At 35.2% G+C, this 17368-nt stretch overlaps 1 protein-coding gene across 2 annotated transcripts in view; it reads right to left on the minus strand.

Moving 5' to 3' along the window:
* Nucleotides 1-17368, minus strand: part of LOC114034139 (TBC1 domain family member 12-like) — a 128875-nt gene that overhangs the window by 60584 nt on the left and 50923 nt on the right. For both annotated transcript variants that reach the window (XM_027849742.1, XM_027849741.1), the window contains exon 2: nt 16338-16461. In XM_027849742.1, the coding sequence (XP_027705543.1) occupies nt 16338-16461 (124 nt within the window). The remainder of the gene's footprint in view (nt 1-16337; nt 16462-17368) is intronic.

The raw sequence follows: 17368 nt of genomic DNA on the forward strand, positions 1-17368 counted from the left end.
AAAATGCAAAAGGGAAAGGACTTTCCAGGAAGGGAGTCTCACCAAAGATGTACTGGCAGAAGCGATCAAGATATACATGGAAGAGAAGTACTTGAGGCCAAATGTAAATGATGGCACCATTTCTTTAAAATATTGATGCCACACACTACTACCTAGTATGAAACAATAATAGGCTCTCAATTCAATCCAACAAAAAATTAAGCAAGGAGAAAATATGAAGAACACACACTCCCTGCCTATAAGGAATTTGTAGTCTGTAAGGGAAGATATGAAGCACAAAGAAAAAATTTTATTATTAAATGAACAGAAAATTGCATGAGAAACCAATATAAATTACAGTCTTAAAAAGGAAATGGTTTCTGAGAGAAGGTAAGAAACAATTTCAAAATCAGAAAAGTCTATGAGGGCAAGAACTGAGTCTTTACTAAACCTCCCCCAGTGTTGAGCATATTATTTTGCAAAGACCGGATACTTAAATGTTTGCTGAAGTCAAGAACTGGAAGCAATGGCATTCCAGTAGGTTTCTGAAGTATTCTAATAAATGGTAATATAGATATTTATTCTAGGAGCACAAGGTGTACATGAATGAAATAGTCCTTTCTGATAAAAGTATATGATGGGGAAGTATAAAATAAGGATAAAGGAGGAGAATAATGTCAAGACTATTGAAGGCTTTATCTTATGGATAATGGGAGGCAACGAAGAGCACAGAGAGACCTGATCAGATTTGTGCATTATTAAAATTAATTTGGTAAAGAACAGAGAGAAGGTGGAAGACACTCTTTAGGAGAAGAGTCTCCTAAAAACTCTAGATAGATCACTGCAAGTAATCATATAGATGGTGGTTGTTCAGTTGTGTCTGACTCTCTGTGACCCCCTCTGGGGTTTGCTTGGCAGAGATACTGGAGTTGTTTACCATTTCCTTCTCCAGCTCATTTTACAGATGAGGAAACTGAGGCAAACAAGGTTAAGAGATTTGCCCAGGGTCACAGAGCTAATAAGTGTCAAAGCTGGATATGAACTCTGGAAGATGAGTTTTCTTGACTCTAGGCCCAGCACTCTACCCACTTTGCCAGCTGGTTGCCCATTACACACACACACGCACACACACACACACACACACACACATGTGTGTGTGAGTGTGTGTGTGTGTGTGTATATATATTTATATGACCAGGTGGTAACTTTATTTTCCAATATACACTCATTACCAGGCACAAGAGGGGATTAACATTAGTTAAATGACTCACATCAGTTAAAGTATTTATTTACATTCATTTGCATAAGGTGTTCTTTAGCTCAGATGAACAGAAACACCAACTTGTCCATCCTCATCAGGCTTATAGTATTTTGTGGTAGTTTTGTCTGTGGAAGAAGGCAACTGAGGTATGACTAAAATGACTTTCCAACTAGTAATCACTATGAAGAACACTGCATATTAATTAGGTATTAATTATCAAGAAACAATCATTAAGCAATTACTATATTCCAAGTAAGAACACTGAGATCTATTTAGGCAGACCATAATTTGCATGGAAAGTAGTGTGTGATAAAGCTGGAAAGACAGAATGAGTAGAGTCAGATCCAGAAGGGCTTCAAATGACAAAGAGAGGAATTTATAATCGATCTTAAGGGAAACAGGGAGCCACCAGGCCAGAGTTTATACAGAAACTTTAGGAAAATCACTATGGTGGTTATATGGAGAATGGAAAGGAATGGGGAAAAACTGAGGAGTGAGGCATCCCAATTAGGAGGCTATTGCAATCATATCAATGAAAGGTAAGGAAGGCCTAAAACAGGGTGGTCATGAATAGTGACATGGGAATGGATTCAAGAGATGTTGTGGTAGTTTAAAAAAAAAAAAAAAAGCAAGTATTTGGATATAAGGAGTAAAAGAGTGAGGAGCCAAGGAAGGGCCCAAGACTGTAAACTTAGATGGCTGTAGGGATAGTGGTGAACTTCACAAGTTAAATGGCTTAAACAAGGTTACACAGTAAGCAACAGGAAAAAAAAAGTCCTTTCCATCCAAATCCAATTACCACAATACCATGTTTCTTCTATTTTCAATCAGACCTACTATATTCAGTTTTGGTCACCATACTTTGAAAGGGATTTGGGGGAACTGTTGACATTTCAAAAGAAAACAACAAAGATGATTAAAAGAACAGAAAATACATATGAAACAAGTTTCAAGGAACCAGTTTTGTTTCACCATCATAGAAGATGAAGAATAAACTGATTACCTTAAGATATATAACAGCTTTTAAGAAAAATATTAGCCAATTGTTCTTCAATTTGACAGGAAGTCTAACAGGTTCAAAATTAAAGCAGGATAGACTTTAGTTGGGCAAAAAAAGAGAACCTCTGAAAAACTGGGATAACTTACTGACCTGAAAAAAGGAAAGAAGAGGGGGAAAAAAGGAGAGAATAGAAAAATAGATCAGAGAAAGAAGTTGAAAGTAGTAGATTATTACTAACAAATACCTCAGCTGCTACTCAACAGCAACAGTGACACTGGGATTAATTCCTCTTTATTCTATGATCAAATAACTGACATTTATTTAATACTTTGAAATTTACAAAGTATTTTTCATAACACTCCATTTGATACTGACAACAACCCTATGAGCTACAGGTATTAGCATTCCTATTTTACAAATAGAAAAAAGGTTCAAAGGAGAAAATGATTTGTCCATTGTCACAAAACCTAATAAATATCCAAAGAGCAATTTGAACACATCTCACCTAAATCCACAGCTCTATCTCCTATACAATGCTGTCTCCAGATGGCCTTAATTACATTCAACTTCAGCAGTTAAAAATTAATGGAGGCCTATATCAAATTGCTTACTATGTCGGGGGGGGGGGGGGACAGTGAAAGAATTTGAAACTCAATTTTTTTGAGTTTCATATTGTGTGTTCATTTGGAAGTCCTCAAACTTTTAACAGCCATTTTGCTAACTTCTTATTAGAATTCCTGGAGTTTCTACCTTTGTGAGGCATTGAAAACCAGTACTCAGAAGTTCATATTAAAGAATGTATGGCCTGAAATTATCCAAAACTCAAAATTGTTACATCCTTCTCTATGAAAAGTATATTTCTTATCTTTTTTGGCAATTTTATACAGTATTTTATACTGAGATGTTTTATGGAGTGATGATTTTGAAATAAATCAGTACTCAATATTTCAGTGAAGGATTTAGGAAAGTCAAGGGCTTTCCAACATAACAAACCCTTTAGAATGTTTAAGCTTTTCAAAATTTCTTGACATTCTAGGTTTCAGATCACTGATGTTCACTTGCACATATGCACTGTGGTAAATATCCTCAAATGAAGGAAAAACTCTTCAGTAACATTTTCATTTTTAAAAATGACCTGTCTTATTTCTCATTTGTTGCACATTTTATTTCTGTTTTACATTAGCTGCCAGTCTTGCTTCTTTTGTTCATGTCACTTGATTTGCACCTTTACTAATAGATAGCATGCTCATGTTCTTAATTTATTCAACATCACTTTTTTCTCTTTTAATTAAGAATGAACTTGGTAAACTGAATTCTTTGGTTTAGTCCTAATTTTAATAAAAGTGACGATTAGGTTTACCCTGCTTCTTCTTGGACTCCCAATAAAATCAGTAACAGTTTCTGTAAGTGTTGTCAAGTGGAACCAGGGCTGGCATTCATTCTTTGCATAATCTTTCACTGTTTTTAGCACTGCCATTTTGCATGTTATATTGCTCTTTCTCTATTCAAGTACCATTTACTATGTTGGAATGACATCAAAATGCCTTCTATTAATTTACATATTCTTTAGCATGATATATTACTTCTAATTTTGAATCAAACACAAGGAAATAGCTGCTTGATACACATTGGCATCCAGCACAATTTACTGTAATATATAATAATGCTTATGCTATAACTGAATCAGAAGATATATACTTTGATCCAGATTTTAAAAGTAGCTAATAATTACAAGAAACTGGTGAAGATGGCACCATGGTAAACATCAATTGCTTGGGAAAGCAGGGTGACCTAGGGGGATGACTTAATTCTTGATGTGATCCCAGCTATTTTAAAATTGTATCTTGTTCTGGTCTCTCTGACCCATCTCACTTCTAGTTAGTATAGTAAGTTTATAAGTAGCCAGTATAAAGGGGCAGTAACAGGAAGTAAGATTGCAAAGGGGAATCTGGAAGTCACTTACAGACTGTCCCCAAAATCAAAGAAGTATAATTTGCAAACTGCATTATATATTAACTAAAAATCACATCCTGAGACTGTGTACTAAATTAGGGCTTTTTGGTCCTGTGATTTCAGATAAGCTCTAAATGTCTGCATAAAACTAGCTCTTAAGTGGCATGGATACAAGTTAGTCTGTCCCCCTGCCTGTAAAAATGAGACCCCAAATTCCTGCTCTCTCTCTCTCCCCTCCTGCACTCTTCCATCTCCATCTGGGTCCATGCTACTGAGTGTTCCCAACTCCAATCCATGGTTGTGTGACTGCTGCTCTGTGCCTCTACCATCTCTATTCTCTTCCCCAGGCTGCCTGTCTTCCTTTACCACTCTATTGCCATTCCCATACTATCTTCTTCTGTTTCCTTCCCTCCTCCTTTGCACCATATGTCTCTGTATTTTCTATGCCGTTTACCCCGGCACCCTCTGTGCCAAGTGGGATTGAAGCCTTATTCCCCACTGCCATCATATTCTTTCCTGGCAAGTACCCAAAGAACCAGCATGCCTCCCCTCTTTTCATGATTCCATCAAATTAATTAGCAATTCATCAACCTAGATGTTGAGACTGAGTGACATCAAGGCTGAGGTTACACTGAGAGTGATGGTAATTACTTCATGTCATTATGCTTAGCGGGTAATCCATTCTGTTTAGGTTAATAGTAGCCTTTGATAAACAGAATGGAGCAAACTGATTTGGTCTTATATCTCCCTGAACTCGCACCTTTCAGTAAATGGGCTCACCAGAGCATAGAGAAGTGACAAATTGCTTTGTGTCCAAACTTGATATTACTATTTGCATGAACAGATACAGATTAGGTTCTGTAGCTTAAAATGGAATAAAAATAAACCTTTAGGTAACCAGATGCAGTTAAGTTACAGCTGCTGGCCAGTTCTGCCCTCCATGAATTTTTCTTTGAAGAGTATTTTATTTTTTTCCCCAATTACATGTAAAAACAATTTTTAAGATTTTTTAAAAAAAATTGAGTTTCAAATTCTTTCACTGTCTCCCCCCCCCCCCCCGACATAGTAAGCAATTTGATATAGGCCTCCATTAATTTTTAACTGCTGAAGTTGAATGTAATTAAGGCCATCTGGAGACAGCACTGTATAGGAGATAGAGCTGTGGATTTAGGTGAGATGTGTTCAAATTGCTCTTTGGATATTTATTAGGTTTTGTGACAATGGACAAATCATTTTCTCCTTTGAACCTTTTTTCTATTTGTAAAATAGGAATGCTAATACCTGTAGCTCATAGGGTTGTTGTCAGTATCAAATGGAGTGTTATGAAAAATACTTTGTAAATAATTACTACAATAAATAATTACTGTATTACTACTGGATAAAAAGATAATAATAATAATAATAACTTGGTGTATATTTTCTCAAAAGAATGGGAAAAGGGGCAGCTAGGTGATGCAGTGGAGAGAGCTCCAGACTTGGAGTCAGGAGGACCTGAGTTCAAATCTGGACTCAGACACTTGACACTTACTAGCTGGGTGACCCTGGACAAGTCACTTATTTCCTCACCAAAAAAAAAAATTTGGAAAAATACTGAGGATCTTCCAGACCTCTCCTAATTAGTGAATAATCAACTCTTATTTGTTTTAAGAGCTCTCCTGTAGAAGGGAGAATAAAGGAGTGAGAAGATTAAATGGATTCTGTATCATTTTTATTGATTCTATTTACAATTAATTTTAACTTCATCCTGTAACTGTTTACGTCATTGTTCTTTGTCTCAGAACTTAGAAGTTCAACTGGCCTATAATGAGTTTTGAAATCCATTCTCCTGATAATCACTATTTAACTCTTGCCTCAAGGAAATCTGCTATCCTTGAGGGATATGAGTGAACACCATGGAATCTGGTCCAGTATCTATATACCACCAACCTATCCTTCAAGGATGTCTGGTCCCATATCTCTGACCTTGCAAGTAGACTCAAACAATAAACATTTCTTAGGCACAGGAAGGAAGAAGGGGGTTGTTGCGACCAATTATATTGTCCCCCATGCCTCAGCTCTGTAACCAATCATACTGATTTTGCCATTCATGATGTCAAGTTTTTGTAATCAATCATAACTTGTTCCCCATTTACAAAGTCCTGTTGTTTGTTCTGTGCTCCCCAAAACTGTAAATCACACTTTACTAATAAACTGATCATGCTCAGAACTTTGTGCCTCAGTTAACTCTAACAGTAGGTGTAGAGAAATTATAACAGTTTGATGTTATGTTAAATATTGTTTTAAAGTTCTAGTGTAGTTTGCTTTTGTCACTCCAAACAAAGAAGAATGTGACAGTCAACAAGCATTTATTAAGTACTCACTATAAGGAACTGAGCCAAACGCTAGGAATACAAAGAAAGGCACAAAAAAAAAGTTTCTGCTCTCAAGGAGCTCACAATCCAATGGAGATCATCTCAGAGGGAAGACACTAAGATTAAGAAGGACTGGGAAAGACTTCTTGCAAAACATGAGATTTTAGCTGAGACATTAAGCAAGCCAGAGGAAACCTTATTGGAGGTAAAGAGTGTATGGATTCAAATCCTGATCTGAGTCATTAATACCTAAGGACTGTCTTTTGCCTCTTTTTGTAACCCAGAACTTAGGACAGTGTCTGGCATATAACATGCACTTAATAAGTATTTATTGAATGGAACTGAATTGAATTTTGCTAATCTTCTCTCTCTCCCCCTATCCATTGGTTGTTTCCCTTCTGCCTACAAATACACTCATGTCTTCCCTATCTTTTAAAAACAAAAAACCTCACATGATCCAACTATCACTGCCAACTATTGTCCTAGTGTTAACTCCTTTCCTTTGCAGGTTAATAAGCTCAAGAAAGCCATCTATACTCGTTGCCTCCACTTTCTCTCCTCTCACTTGATTTTTTTTTCTTTTGTCTGAAATACTTTTTAAAATCTTTTTTAAAATCTCATTTTCAGTTAACAGGCACTTATTTTCTCATTCTCCCATGTCAACCCCTGCCCCGAAAAAGAAAAACCAAACCCCTATACAAATATGCAGAGCCAAGCAAAATAAATTCCCTCACTGATCATGCCCAAAAATGTATGTCTAAGTCTGTATCTTGAATTCATCACCTCTTGATCAGGAAGTCAGTAGCATGCTTCTTTAAAGATCCTCTACAGTCATGGCTACTCATTGCACTGATCAGAGGTCCTAAGTCTTTCAAAGTTGTTTTGACTTTATAATGCTGTGGGTATTACATAAATTGTTCTCCTGGTCCTGATCCCTTCAATCTGCATAAGTACATACCAGCCCTCCTTGACTTCTTTGAAACCATCCCTTTCATCAATTCTTACAGCACAATAATATTCCATTACAGTCATATACAAAAATCTGTTCATCCCTTCTCACTAGATTCTAATCTCTATGTAACATGGCTGCCCACCTCATTATTCAGCTGAAGCTACTCTCCTCAAAGTTATCAATGATCTTTTTATTGCCAAATCTAATGGCTTTTCACAATCTTAATCATCTTCTCTGTAGTATTTGACATGGTCAATAAACATGTAATAAATTTCTATTATATGCCAGGCACTGTGCTAAGCTGTGGGGATATACACTTTCTCCTTCTGGATACCATCTCTTCTCCAAGTTTTCAAAACACTATTCTTTCCTGGTGTTCCTTTTACTTCTACTCTTTTTTGTCCCCTTTGTACATTCTTCACCCAGGTCACACCCACTAAACTATGAGTGTCCCCTCTCCTAGGCTCTGTCCTAAGCACCCTTCTCTGTTCACTCTAAACCATTTCACTTTGTGATTTCATCAGCTCCCCTGTTCAGATATCTTCTCTATTAAGAACATTCAGACATCCATGTATCCAGCCCTAATCTCTCTCCAGAGTTCCAATGTCATGCCAAATGTTTTTCAGTCATCTCAAATATGATATGTTAAACAAAGAACTCGTTATTTATTTTTCCTCCCAAGCCCTCCCTCTTCCAAGCTTCTTTATTATTGTGGTAGGCACCATTATCCCTAGTCATGAGGCTTGCAACCTCAGTGTCATCCTCAACTCTTCATTCACACTCACCCCAATAACTGCCAAGTCTTGTTGTGTCTACACAACACCTCTCATATATGTTCCCTTTCTGTCTACTCACATAGCCACTACCCTAATTCAGGGTCTTACCACCTTACACCTGGACTATTGTAATAGTCTTCTAATAGGTCTCCATACCTCAAATCTTTCTCTATTACAATCCATCTTCCACTCAACTTGCCAAGGTGACTTTCCTAAAGCATATGTCTGACCATGTTATTCCTACGTCCATAAGTTATATATAATAACAATAAAAAGTTGTAGTTTCATGTTTCATTCTTTTACTGTTCTATTACATTACAAATGATAATTTCTGGTTTTGTCAAGTTCATTATAAAAATACTTTTTAAAAAGTTTAACAGAGTAGGTACACAAGACCCAGAATCCATCAACCCATAGTAGCAGAGTGTTGACAAATCCAAGGACTACAACTACTCAGTTAAGGATAAGATATCTGATAAAAACTGAGAGGAAATCTGGAAAACAGTCTGGCATAAATTAAATATACACCAACATCTAAAATCATATACCACAATAAGTTCCAAATGAACACATGACTTAAAAAATAAAAAGTCATATTAAGACAAAGTTAGAAATCAGGAAATAAGGTATCTTTTACAGTATGGAAAAGGGAAGGATTCTTGACCAAATAAGGGTTAGAAAGGATCACGGGGAATAAAATGCATAAATTTGATTAGAAAACCCTGAAAAGATTTTGCACAAACAAAATCAAAGCAATTAGAATTAGGAGGGAAACATTTAAATGGGAAAAATATTTGTAGCAAATTTCTATAACAACGGTCTTATATTCAAAACATACAGGGAATGATTCAAACATAAGTGAACAAGTGCCATTCCACAACAGATAAATGGACAAACGACACGAACAAGTAATTTCCAAAAGAAGAAAGGCAAATAATTTAAAACTATAAGAGGGGCAGCTAGGTGGTACAGTGGAGAGCTCCAACCTTGGAGTCAGGAGGCCCTGAGTTCAAATCTGGCCTAAGACACGTAACACTTACTAGCTGTGTGACTCTGAGCAAGTCACTTAACCCTGATTGCCCCACCAAAAAGCAAAACAAATAAATACATAAATACATACATACATACATACATACATACATACTAGGGGCAGCTAGATGGCGCAGTGGATAAAGCTCTGGCCTTGGAGTCAGGAGGACCTGAGTTTAAATCCAGCCTCAGACACTTGACACTTACTAACTATGTCACCCTGGGCAAGTTACTTAATACTGATTGCCTCACCCCCTCCCCCCCCAAAAAAAACTGTAAGAAAAAAAGATGCAAATCAATAGATTTGCATCAAGAGAAAACAAATTAAAACAATTCTAAGGTTTTATTCCACACCTATCAGATGAGCAAAGATGTTTAAAAAAGGAAAATGAATGTTGTTGCAGAGGCAATGGGAGGATAGGCACACTAATACAATTATGGTGGTGCTGTGAAGTGGTTCAACCATTCTAGAAGGCAATTTTGAAATATTCCCAAAAAGTCACTAAGAGTATATACCCACTGACCAATTGATATTACTAGATTTATGGCCAAAGAGATCCAAGAAAGAAGAAAAGGACCAAAATGCACAAAAATATTTATAGTAACTTTTTTAAATTGTAAGAAAATTAAAAAAAAAAAACTAGAAACTAAAGGAATGTCCATCTATTAAGCTAAACAAATTATGCTATAGGAATATAAGAGAATATTATTGTACCATAATAAATGACAAAAGAGACAGACTCAGAGAAAGTTAAGAGAAATTGTGTCAACTAATAAAGAATGAAATGAGCAAAACCAGGAGAAAAAAATTATATAATGATGAAAACAATGCACAAGAAAACAACTGCGAAAGTTAAAATCTATGATAAATGCAATGATCAATCATCATTCCAAAAGACTGAAGAAGAATTATGCTTCTTTCCCCTTGGCAGAGAGGTAATATACTAGAAGTACAGAATGAAGCAGATGATATATTTTTTAATAAAAAAATTAAATTTCCCATATTTTTATTTCATTAAATAATTCTGTTACATATTAAAAATTTTTTTACCATTCTTTTTTTTCAATTTTGAGTTCCAAATTCTCTCCTTCCCTTCCCTGCCCTCCTCCTTGAAAATGCAAGCAATTTGATATAATTATACATGTGAAGTCACACAAAATATTATTTCCATATCAGCCATGCTGCAAAAGAAAACACAAACAAAAAAAAAAAACAAGAAAGCAAAAAAAGTATGTGGCGTTCAGATTCCATTAGTTCTTTCTCTGAAGGTGTATAGCATTTTTCGTTCAGAATTATCTTAGATCATTGTATTGATCAGAATAGCCAAGTCATTCATAGTTGATCATCGTACAATATTGCTGTTACTGTGTACCGTGTACAATGATCTCCTGGTTCTGCTCACTTCACTTTGTATCAGTTCATTTAAGTCTTCCCAGGTTTTTCTGAAACCAGATGATATACACTTTTTCAGATAATGTCAGTGTATAGATTTGTTCTGTATTATTATGCTTATTTATTACAAAAGAGGGCTTTTATTTCTCTTGGTGGGAAGAAAATCTGGGGAAGAACTAAAGGGCAGTGGTAGTCAATAATTTTTTTGTAAAAGGAAACTATTGATGAATCACTGAAAAAAAATTTCTATGGAGAAACGAACAGAAGTTCCAAATGAGGCAGAGGCCGTGTTGGATCTACCATATTAAATTTGACATATACCAAAAGATAAAAAAAAAAAAAAAAAAAAAAACAACCAAACAAACCAAAACTGGAGTTTTACAGCTTAATATGTAGTACCCTTTTCTGTTTTCCTTTGAATGGGTAAAATGATCATGTTTGTTGATATTTGTCAAGAAACAAAATTTTTTTTAAAGAAAAAAGATGGACTTGACTAATAGATGTCCACAAACATTTATTAAGGCACTGGGGATTCAAACATTTTTAAACTTCATAGCACTTAGACTCTAGCAATTGATCTTCCACTGGAATAATGTAAACAGAAAATGTAACTCAAGATGGAATACGATGAGGCAAAAGTTAGACCCAGACAAAACGCTTTTTAAAAATTTGAGGAAAAGAATACTACTTAATTGGTCAAGATCATGGAAAGCTCCATGGAGGAAATAGCACTGGTCCAAATCCTCAAAGGAAAGAGATTTCTCAAAGGTAGAGACATGAGAGTGCATTCTAAGGGGGCAGCAAAGAGTATGCTGAACTTGAGGAACAGGCAACAATCCAGTTTGACAGGAATGTAGGTGGATAGTACAGGGGTATGCAGAATTACTTTTGATATTTGGGAAGATAATGGCATAACTACTTCTACAACTTTTAGAGATAAAGCAAAAAAGGTAGAAGTCTGGGTTAAGTCCTGATGTCTGGGTGAAGGATAGGACTTTAATGATGAGTAGTAAGTAAGGTAAGGATTTAGGTGGAAAGAGCCTTCTACTGATAAAAAAAAAAAAATCAAATAAGATTGAAGGGAACAATCTGTTTAGGATTATCAGAATAAGTTGGCCATTCTTTCTCTTGATTTTTGCCAGAATTTTGTTATTAAGAGGGAAGGAAGGAAAAGTATACCTCAGAATCTAAGATCAGTCAAGGTCCTCTGATTCACTAGCTATGCAAGCAAATCTGTGGCCTCTTTGGCCCAAGCATTTTGCTATCCCTTTGAATAGCAAAGGAGGAACAGAAAACACAGAGGCTACTCTGATCCAGTGCCCAGCACCAAAGAAAGAATAAAAAGTGCCCCCTTGCTAGATGATGCAACTAGAAAACAACCAAAGTGGCCTTTCAATTAGATGAAGATTATTTTCTTGTTTGCCAGAATCTCTCTAAAGCATCTTATGGCAATCCTGGTGGCCCTTCTTTGTTCTAAAATGCTGATATGGATACTCTGGCAAGCATTAATATTTCAACAAAAGGTCAACTTGACTTTTTATAGATAGATACATATATACATACACACACATACATACATATATACTAATACTTTAGGCACCAATAAAATAAATCCTTTGGTGACTAGAATATTTGACCATAGATTTTTCGATGGTGTTGTTTACCTATTACTTCCAATACACAAGCTAAAATATGGATTAAAACATGTTCTGATTAGTATAATCATATTATAACTTTAAAGAAAGATAATTTCAGAACAAAGGTTTACCTGAAAACAGGAAAAGTACTCATCCCTGGAAATCAAATTTAGTGACTGGCAGAAATAGTACAAGCTTTCTGGATACCAGTTATTTTATTGATTCAATCTCTCAGAACATTATTCAGAACATGAAAGGTTCCTCCAGGAGTAGTATCGTGAAAAAAATTTGCCATGTAATCACCACTTTTGATTTGTTTTTATAACATTAAAGATATAAGTACACAAACTGTGGCTAGACACAAAGAAGTTAGCTTATCAGAAAAAAACTGGTTGTCAATTCAGCATGATGTAAAGACAAGATCAATCCAGCGTTACGGAGGCTCAATCACAAAGTAAGCTGCAGAAGTATATTATTATCAAGCTAATCTGAAGTCGTCCTCACAACTACTCAGGTGTAGATGGAAATTCTTAGATTTTAATTTGGAAAATAACCAAAAGCCTGGTTTGGATGAACTTTAATCTAGCCAGGTATTGTTTATAATTAATAGATACAATTTGTAACATGGCTCACCCACCCGTTCAAAAACAGGCCAAAAGAAGGAATTTCACACCTGTAAGAGAGAACATGCGAAAATCCCCATAAAATGATAACACTGACAGGTAGGACTCGGGAATCAATCTTCAGAAGATAGTAAATTATATGGTTTTAGTTTCCATCCTAGCCTTAAGATGATCTATTTTACTAATATTTTTTAGTGGTAATGTAAAATAAAGATAGCCATTCAATAAGACTTGTGATAGAAATTAAAAGGATTTTTAACCCACAAATGTCAATTCAATTCAACTAAATACAAAGTTTAGATAAGACATACTACTTCGTGAAGCTTACAGTTTATAAAGGGTTATGACCCAGATAAAGGTAACTATAATGCAAAATGTACAATGTGCATGAGAGAATCATACACAAAGCACTACTCATTCTGTGAATCAGGTATGTACCTGCAAAGTCAGTATACAAAAATGCAGAGTAAGTCAAATCTTATTTTTTCCATTTACTTTATATACATAAATAGCTTACACTAATATAGTAGTGTTTTAACATTTGCAAAGTTTTGTGTGTGTGTGTGTGTGTGTGTGTGTGTGTGTGTGTAAATCTGAGACTCATTTAATAACCCTGTGAGTTAGACATTACGATTATCACCCCCATCTTACATATGAGGAAAACAAGGCTCAGGGAGGTTATGTAATTTGCCTTTATTTTTCACAGTAAGAGACTATGGTAGGACTTGTACTCAGGTCTTCCTTGCACCAAGTCTGGCACTCTATTAGGCCATGCTAAGAATGACATTTAGTGCATTAAACATTTAAGCATCTGCTTTAAGAGAAATCTAATGAAATGCTCATTCTAATCTACTTTTACCTTAACTTTGACTATTGTCACCATTAAGAGATCACAAATGAGATGGTAAAAAAAAGCGCAAAGTTTTCTAGCCATGAATATATTCAGGTGTACCACACTTTTCCAGACAAAGCAAAGAGAATTCCTCACCTCTGTTACAGTTGTTTTCTCTTTGAGATCCTAGTTTTCTTCACTTCCTATGGGCTCAATAACACAAGACTTTGTGTTGAAACTTACCATATTCACTCCTCTCTTCTTGGTTGTTTTAGAGGTAATTTCATTTTCAATTAGTTTTTCAGTTGTAAGCTCCACCCCCCCCCCAAGCTTTTCAACCCCAGGAAATACCTATTAAACTGATAAAATTATCACATTACACTGCAGAGAGGAGAATACAACAATTTATAAAACCATCAACTGAAAAATACATGTCTAGAAAGACAAATATATGAAAAAGAAGGAAGATGCACAACTAGGGAGATGACAGGAATTGAAGAAAAAGGAGAAATACTGAGGGAAAGGGAAAAGGAAAGATATTCTCAATCTTAGTATTGCCTACCTGGTGCAAGCAAAAAATACTCTGAAACCAATAAGAGAAGAAAAATGAAAGATATATGCCAGAACCTACTGTACAAGTAATACAAGTCATTCAGTTTCACAGACCAAGTCTCTACCCATGGCTACAAGAAAGACAACAACATATGAGAGAAGGTTACTCCCAAAGGAAAGCTTTGTACCGGAAACTGAGGTTAGTAAAAGAAATGTGCCATTTTGGTAAGGACCAAAAAAAAAAAAAAAAAAAAAACAATGGACAGCACTTTTTAACGATCCCTTAGCAATTCTTCTATCTCTCTTTCGCACATATGGAAAACAGTAATTTGAGCAAGGATGAATCAGTCCAGAAATAAAGACAGTAATCCTTTGCTTTATAATTTTCAAATCGCTAATATAAAATCTGTGAGCAAAAAACAGAATGTGAAATCCTGTCTTTTGGAAAAAAAAAAGCTGATGAAAGGAATGCAATTTGTCTACAAATACAGATAGTTATAGTTTATGACATATGTGATTTAGAGTAGAGAAATGTCATTACAATAGGTTAGATTCCGACGAGGAATAAAAATATATGCACACATACTTAAAACATAGTATCCTATGTCAAAGAATGCTGGCACAATAAGACCCTGGTAAATCCAGACCCAAGTCCTTAATCTTGTCCCTGGACGAGTCACTTGGCGGAGTGGACAGCCAGCCAAAGAGAGTCATCAGTAATTTCCCAAACAGGAATGACTTTATTAAAAAGTCAATGAGTTTTAAGCACCTGCAATTATAAATTTGTCTCCATGATTTTAAAGATTTGACTCTTCAAAAAATAATTTAAATGCATTTTAATATCATATACCAATAATTTCCCTTACCAAGAGAAATCAGATGGACCTTTTAAGCAACTAAGGGAGCAGTCCTATGAATCTTGTAACAAAGAAAATTAATTTTCAATTTGTGCTAATTCACCCTTTTGGGTAAATTTTGGCATATTGAACTGGGTTAAATCAGAGTACAACTATAATTAGAAGTAGACGTATTTTTTATATTTCCTTGTGATAAAAATCACTTGAACTCAGAGACTACAGATTATTCATTCCCTGATGTCTCCTGGGATTCTACGGCTTCCAGAGTTCAGGGCTATATTGTCTTACTATTAAGTAGCACAATATTAAGAAGTGAAGGTAGAACTCAAAGGTAAGCCTGAAATTATTGAGATCATATGGTCTCAGGGATATTTAAAGAAAAGTCTAACCAACTGTAAATCATAAAGAAGAGTTTGTATGACTGCTCAGTTTCCCTTGTGGGTTAGAAGAATGCCTAGGACACCAAAGTCACCAAAGAGGGATGAAGTGCAGCTGACTATGTCTCATTGTATTTGGCTTGTACTATGTTGTTAGTGTTTTACAAATACCAAACACTAGAAAATCCTCATTCCTGAGGCCAGGCTTAATGAGAAACCAGATGTAGATGAGTGGAAAAAACGTTTATTTAGGCTCACGAAAATCAATGTGGAGTACAAATCCTGGCTCTTCCAATTAAGTTGCCAAAATTTTAGAAAGGAAAAAATATTCATTATATATACATACATATATATACACATACATATATATACATACATATATATACACATACATATATACGTATATACATACATATATACATATACATATATACATATATACACACACACACATATATATATATAGTTAGGCAATTGGGGTTAAGTAACTTGCCCAGGTTCACACAGCTAGTGTCAAGTGTTTGGTCTCAGGCCGGATTTGAACTCAGGTCCTCCTGACTTCAGGGCCAGTGCTCTATCCACTGTGCCACCTAGCTGCCCCAATATTCCTATTTTTTAAGTATTAACTCTTTCATATAAATAATTACACAGACTTGAAACTGAATTGAGAAGGACAGTATAAAAGTAAGAGCACTGTTAACAGCATATCTAAAGGCGTATCTTTTGTTAAGTTGGGACAAACCACATGGATATATCAAGTCTTACCTGCTGAATAATTTTAGAAGCCTTCTGCAGATTCTCTCTGGGTGGGACTTTACCAAATAACTTCCAGCCAGGAGCACTATGGACAGCAGATTTCAGTTCCTTTGTCCTTTTTGGAAAAAAATTTCTGAAACACAGAAAAGTTACATGAATTTTTTTTCTGACTGAAAATCATGTAATACACAAACAAAAAACAACCAAATGTTTGTGTTCACATGGCAAGAACAAAATTTTCTAAGAACAGTTAGGGTTACAGTTTATACTACTGAGATTCTACATAACTTGAGAACTACTTACAATCAAGTTATCTGTGCTAGTGAAAAGGTCAATTAAAATAATCCTCTTTGAAATAAATGTGTTTTAAATTTATCTTTGAATATGACTTTGTCTGATATTGTAGAAATTTAGAATATTTTTAACAAAATAAGGAACTGATAAGTCAGTGGAACTGGAAAGCTTTCTAACTTCCCAAGACTGCCCTTCTAAGGAACTCTCTCTACTCCTACTAGCCTTTACATATTTGGAGCAGAAAATCTTTTTCATATTTATGCCCCCAAAACTTACATTTCCTCTAGTGTCAAATGCATAAAGAGAAGCTAATTAAAATTTTTAAGTTTTAAAATGTTCTACTGATTCCCTACAAATGTTATGCAAAATGGAAAGTCAATTTGTGGGACCTCCCCGTGTAAGAATTCTCTCCACGAATGCAGACTACAGCTCATCTATTACTTAATAAATAAAGGAAAGGTGGCTTGAAGCATACTGAGGATAAGTGAACTGCTCACAAAATTAGTGTCAATGGGAGGATTTGAACCCAAGTCTTTCTGACTCCCAAGTCTAGCACTATATGCAATATAACACAGTGCTTCTATGTTGGTAGACAGAGTTCCCTTTGCAACAAAAAGAACTGAGAAATTTATAGAAAGAGAAATATCATATACAGTAATAGCCAAATTTACCTAATATTTGGGCATTTTACCTACCAAAACATACACCGTGTCTATATCTAGAACCCACATGAACCAAAAAAAAAT

This window comes from Vombatus ursinus, unplaced genomic scaffold (assembly GCF_900497805.2).
Source record: "Vombatus ursinus unplaced genomic scaffold, bare-nosed wombat genome assembly UNPS02008216.1, whole genome shotgun sequence".
Taxonomy (NCBI): domain Eukaryota; kingdom Metazoa; phylum Chordata; class Mammalia; order Diprotodontia; family Vombatidae; genus Vombatus; species Vombatus ursinus.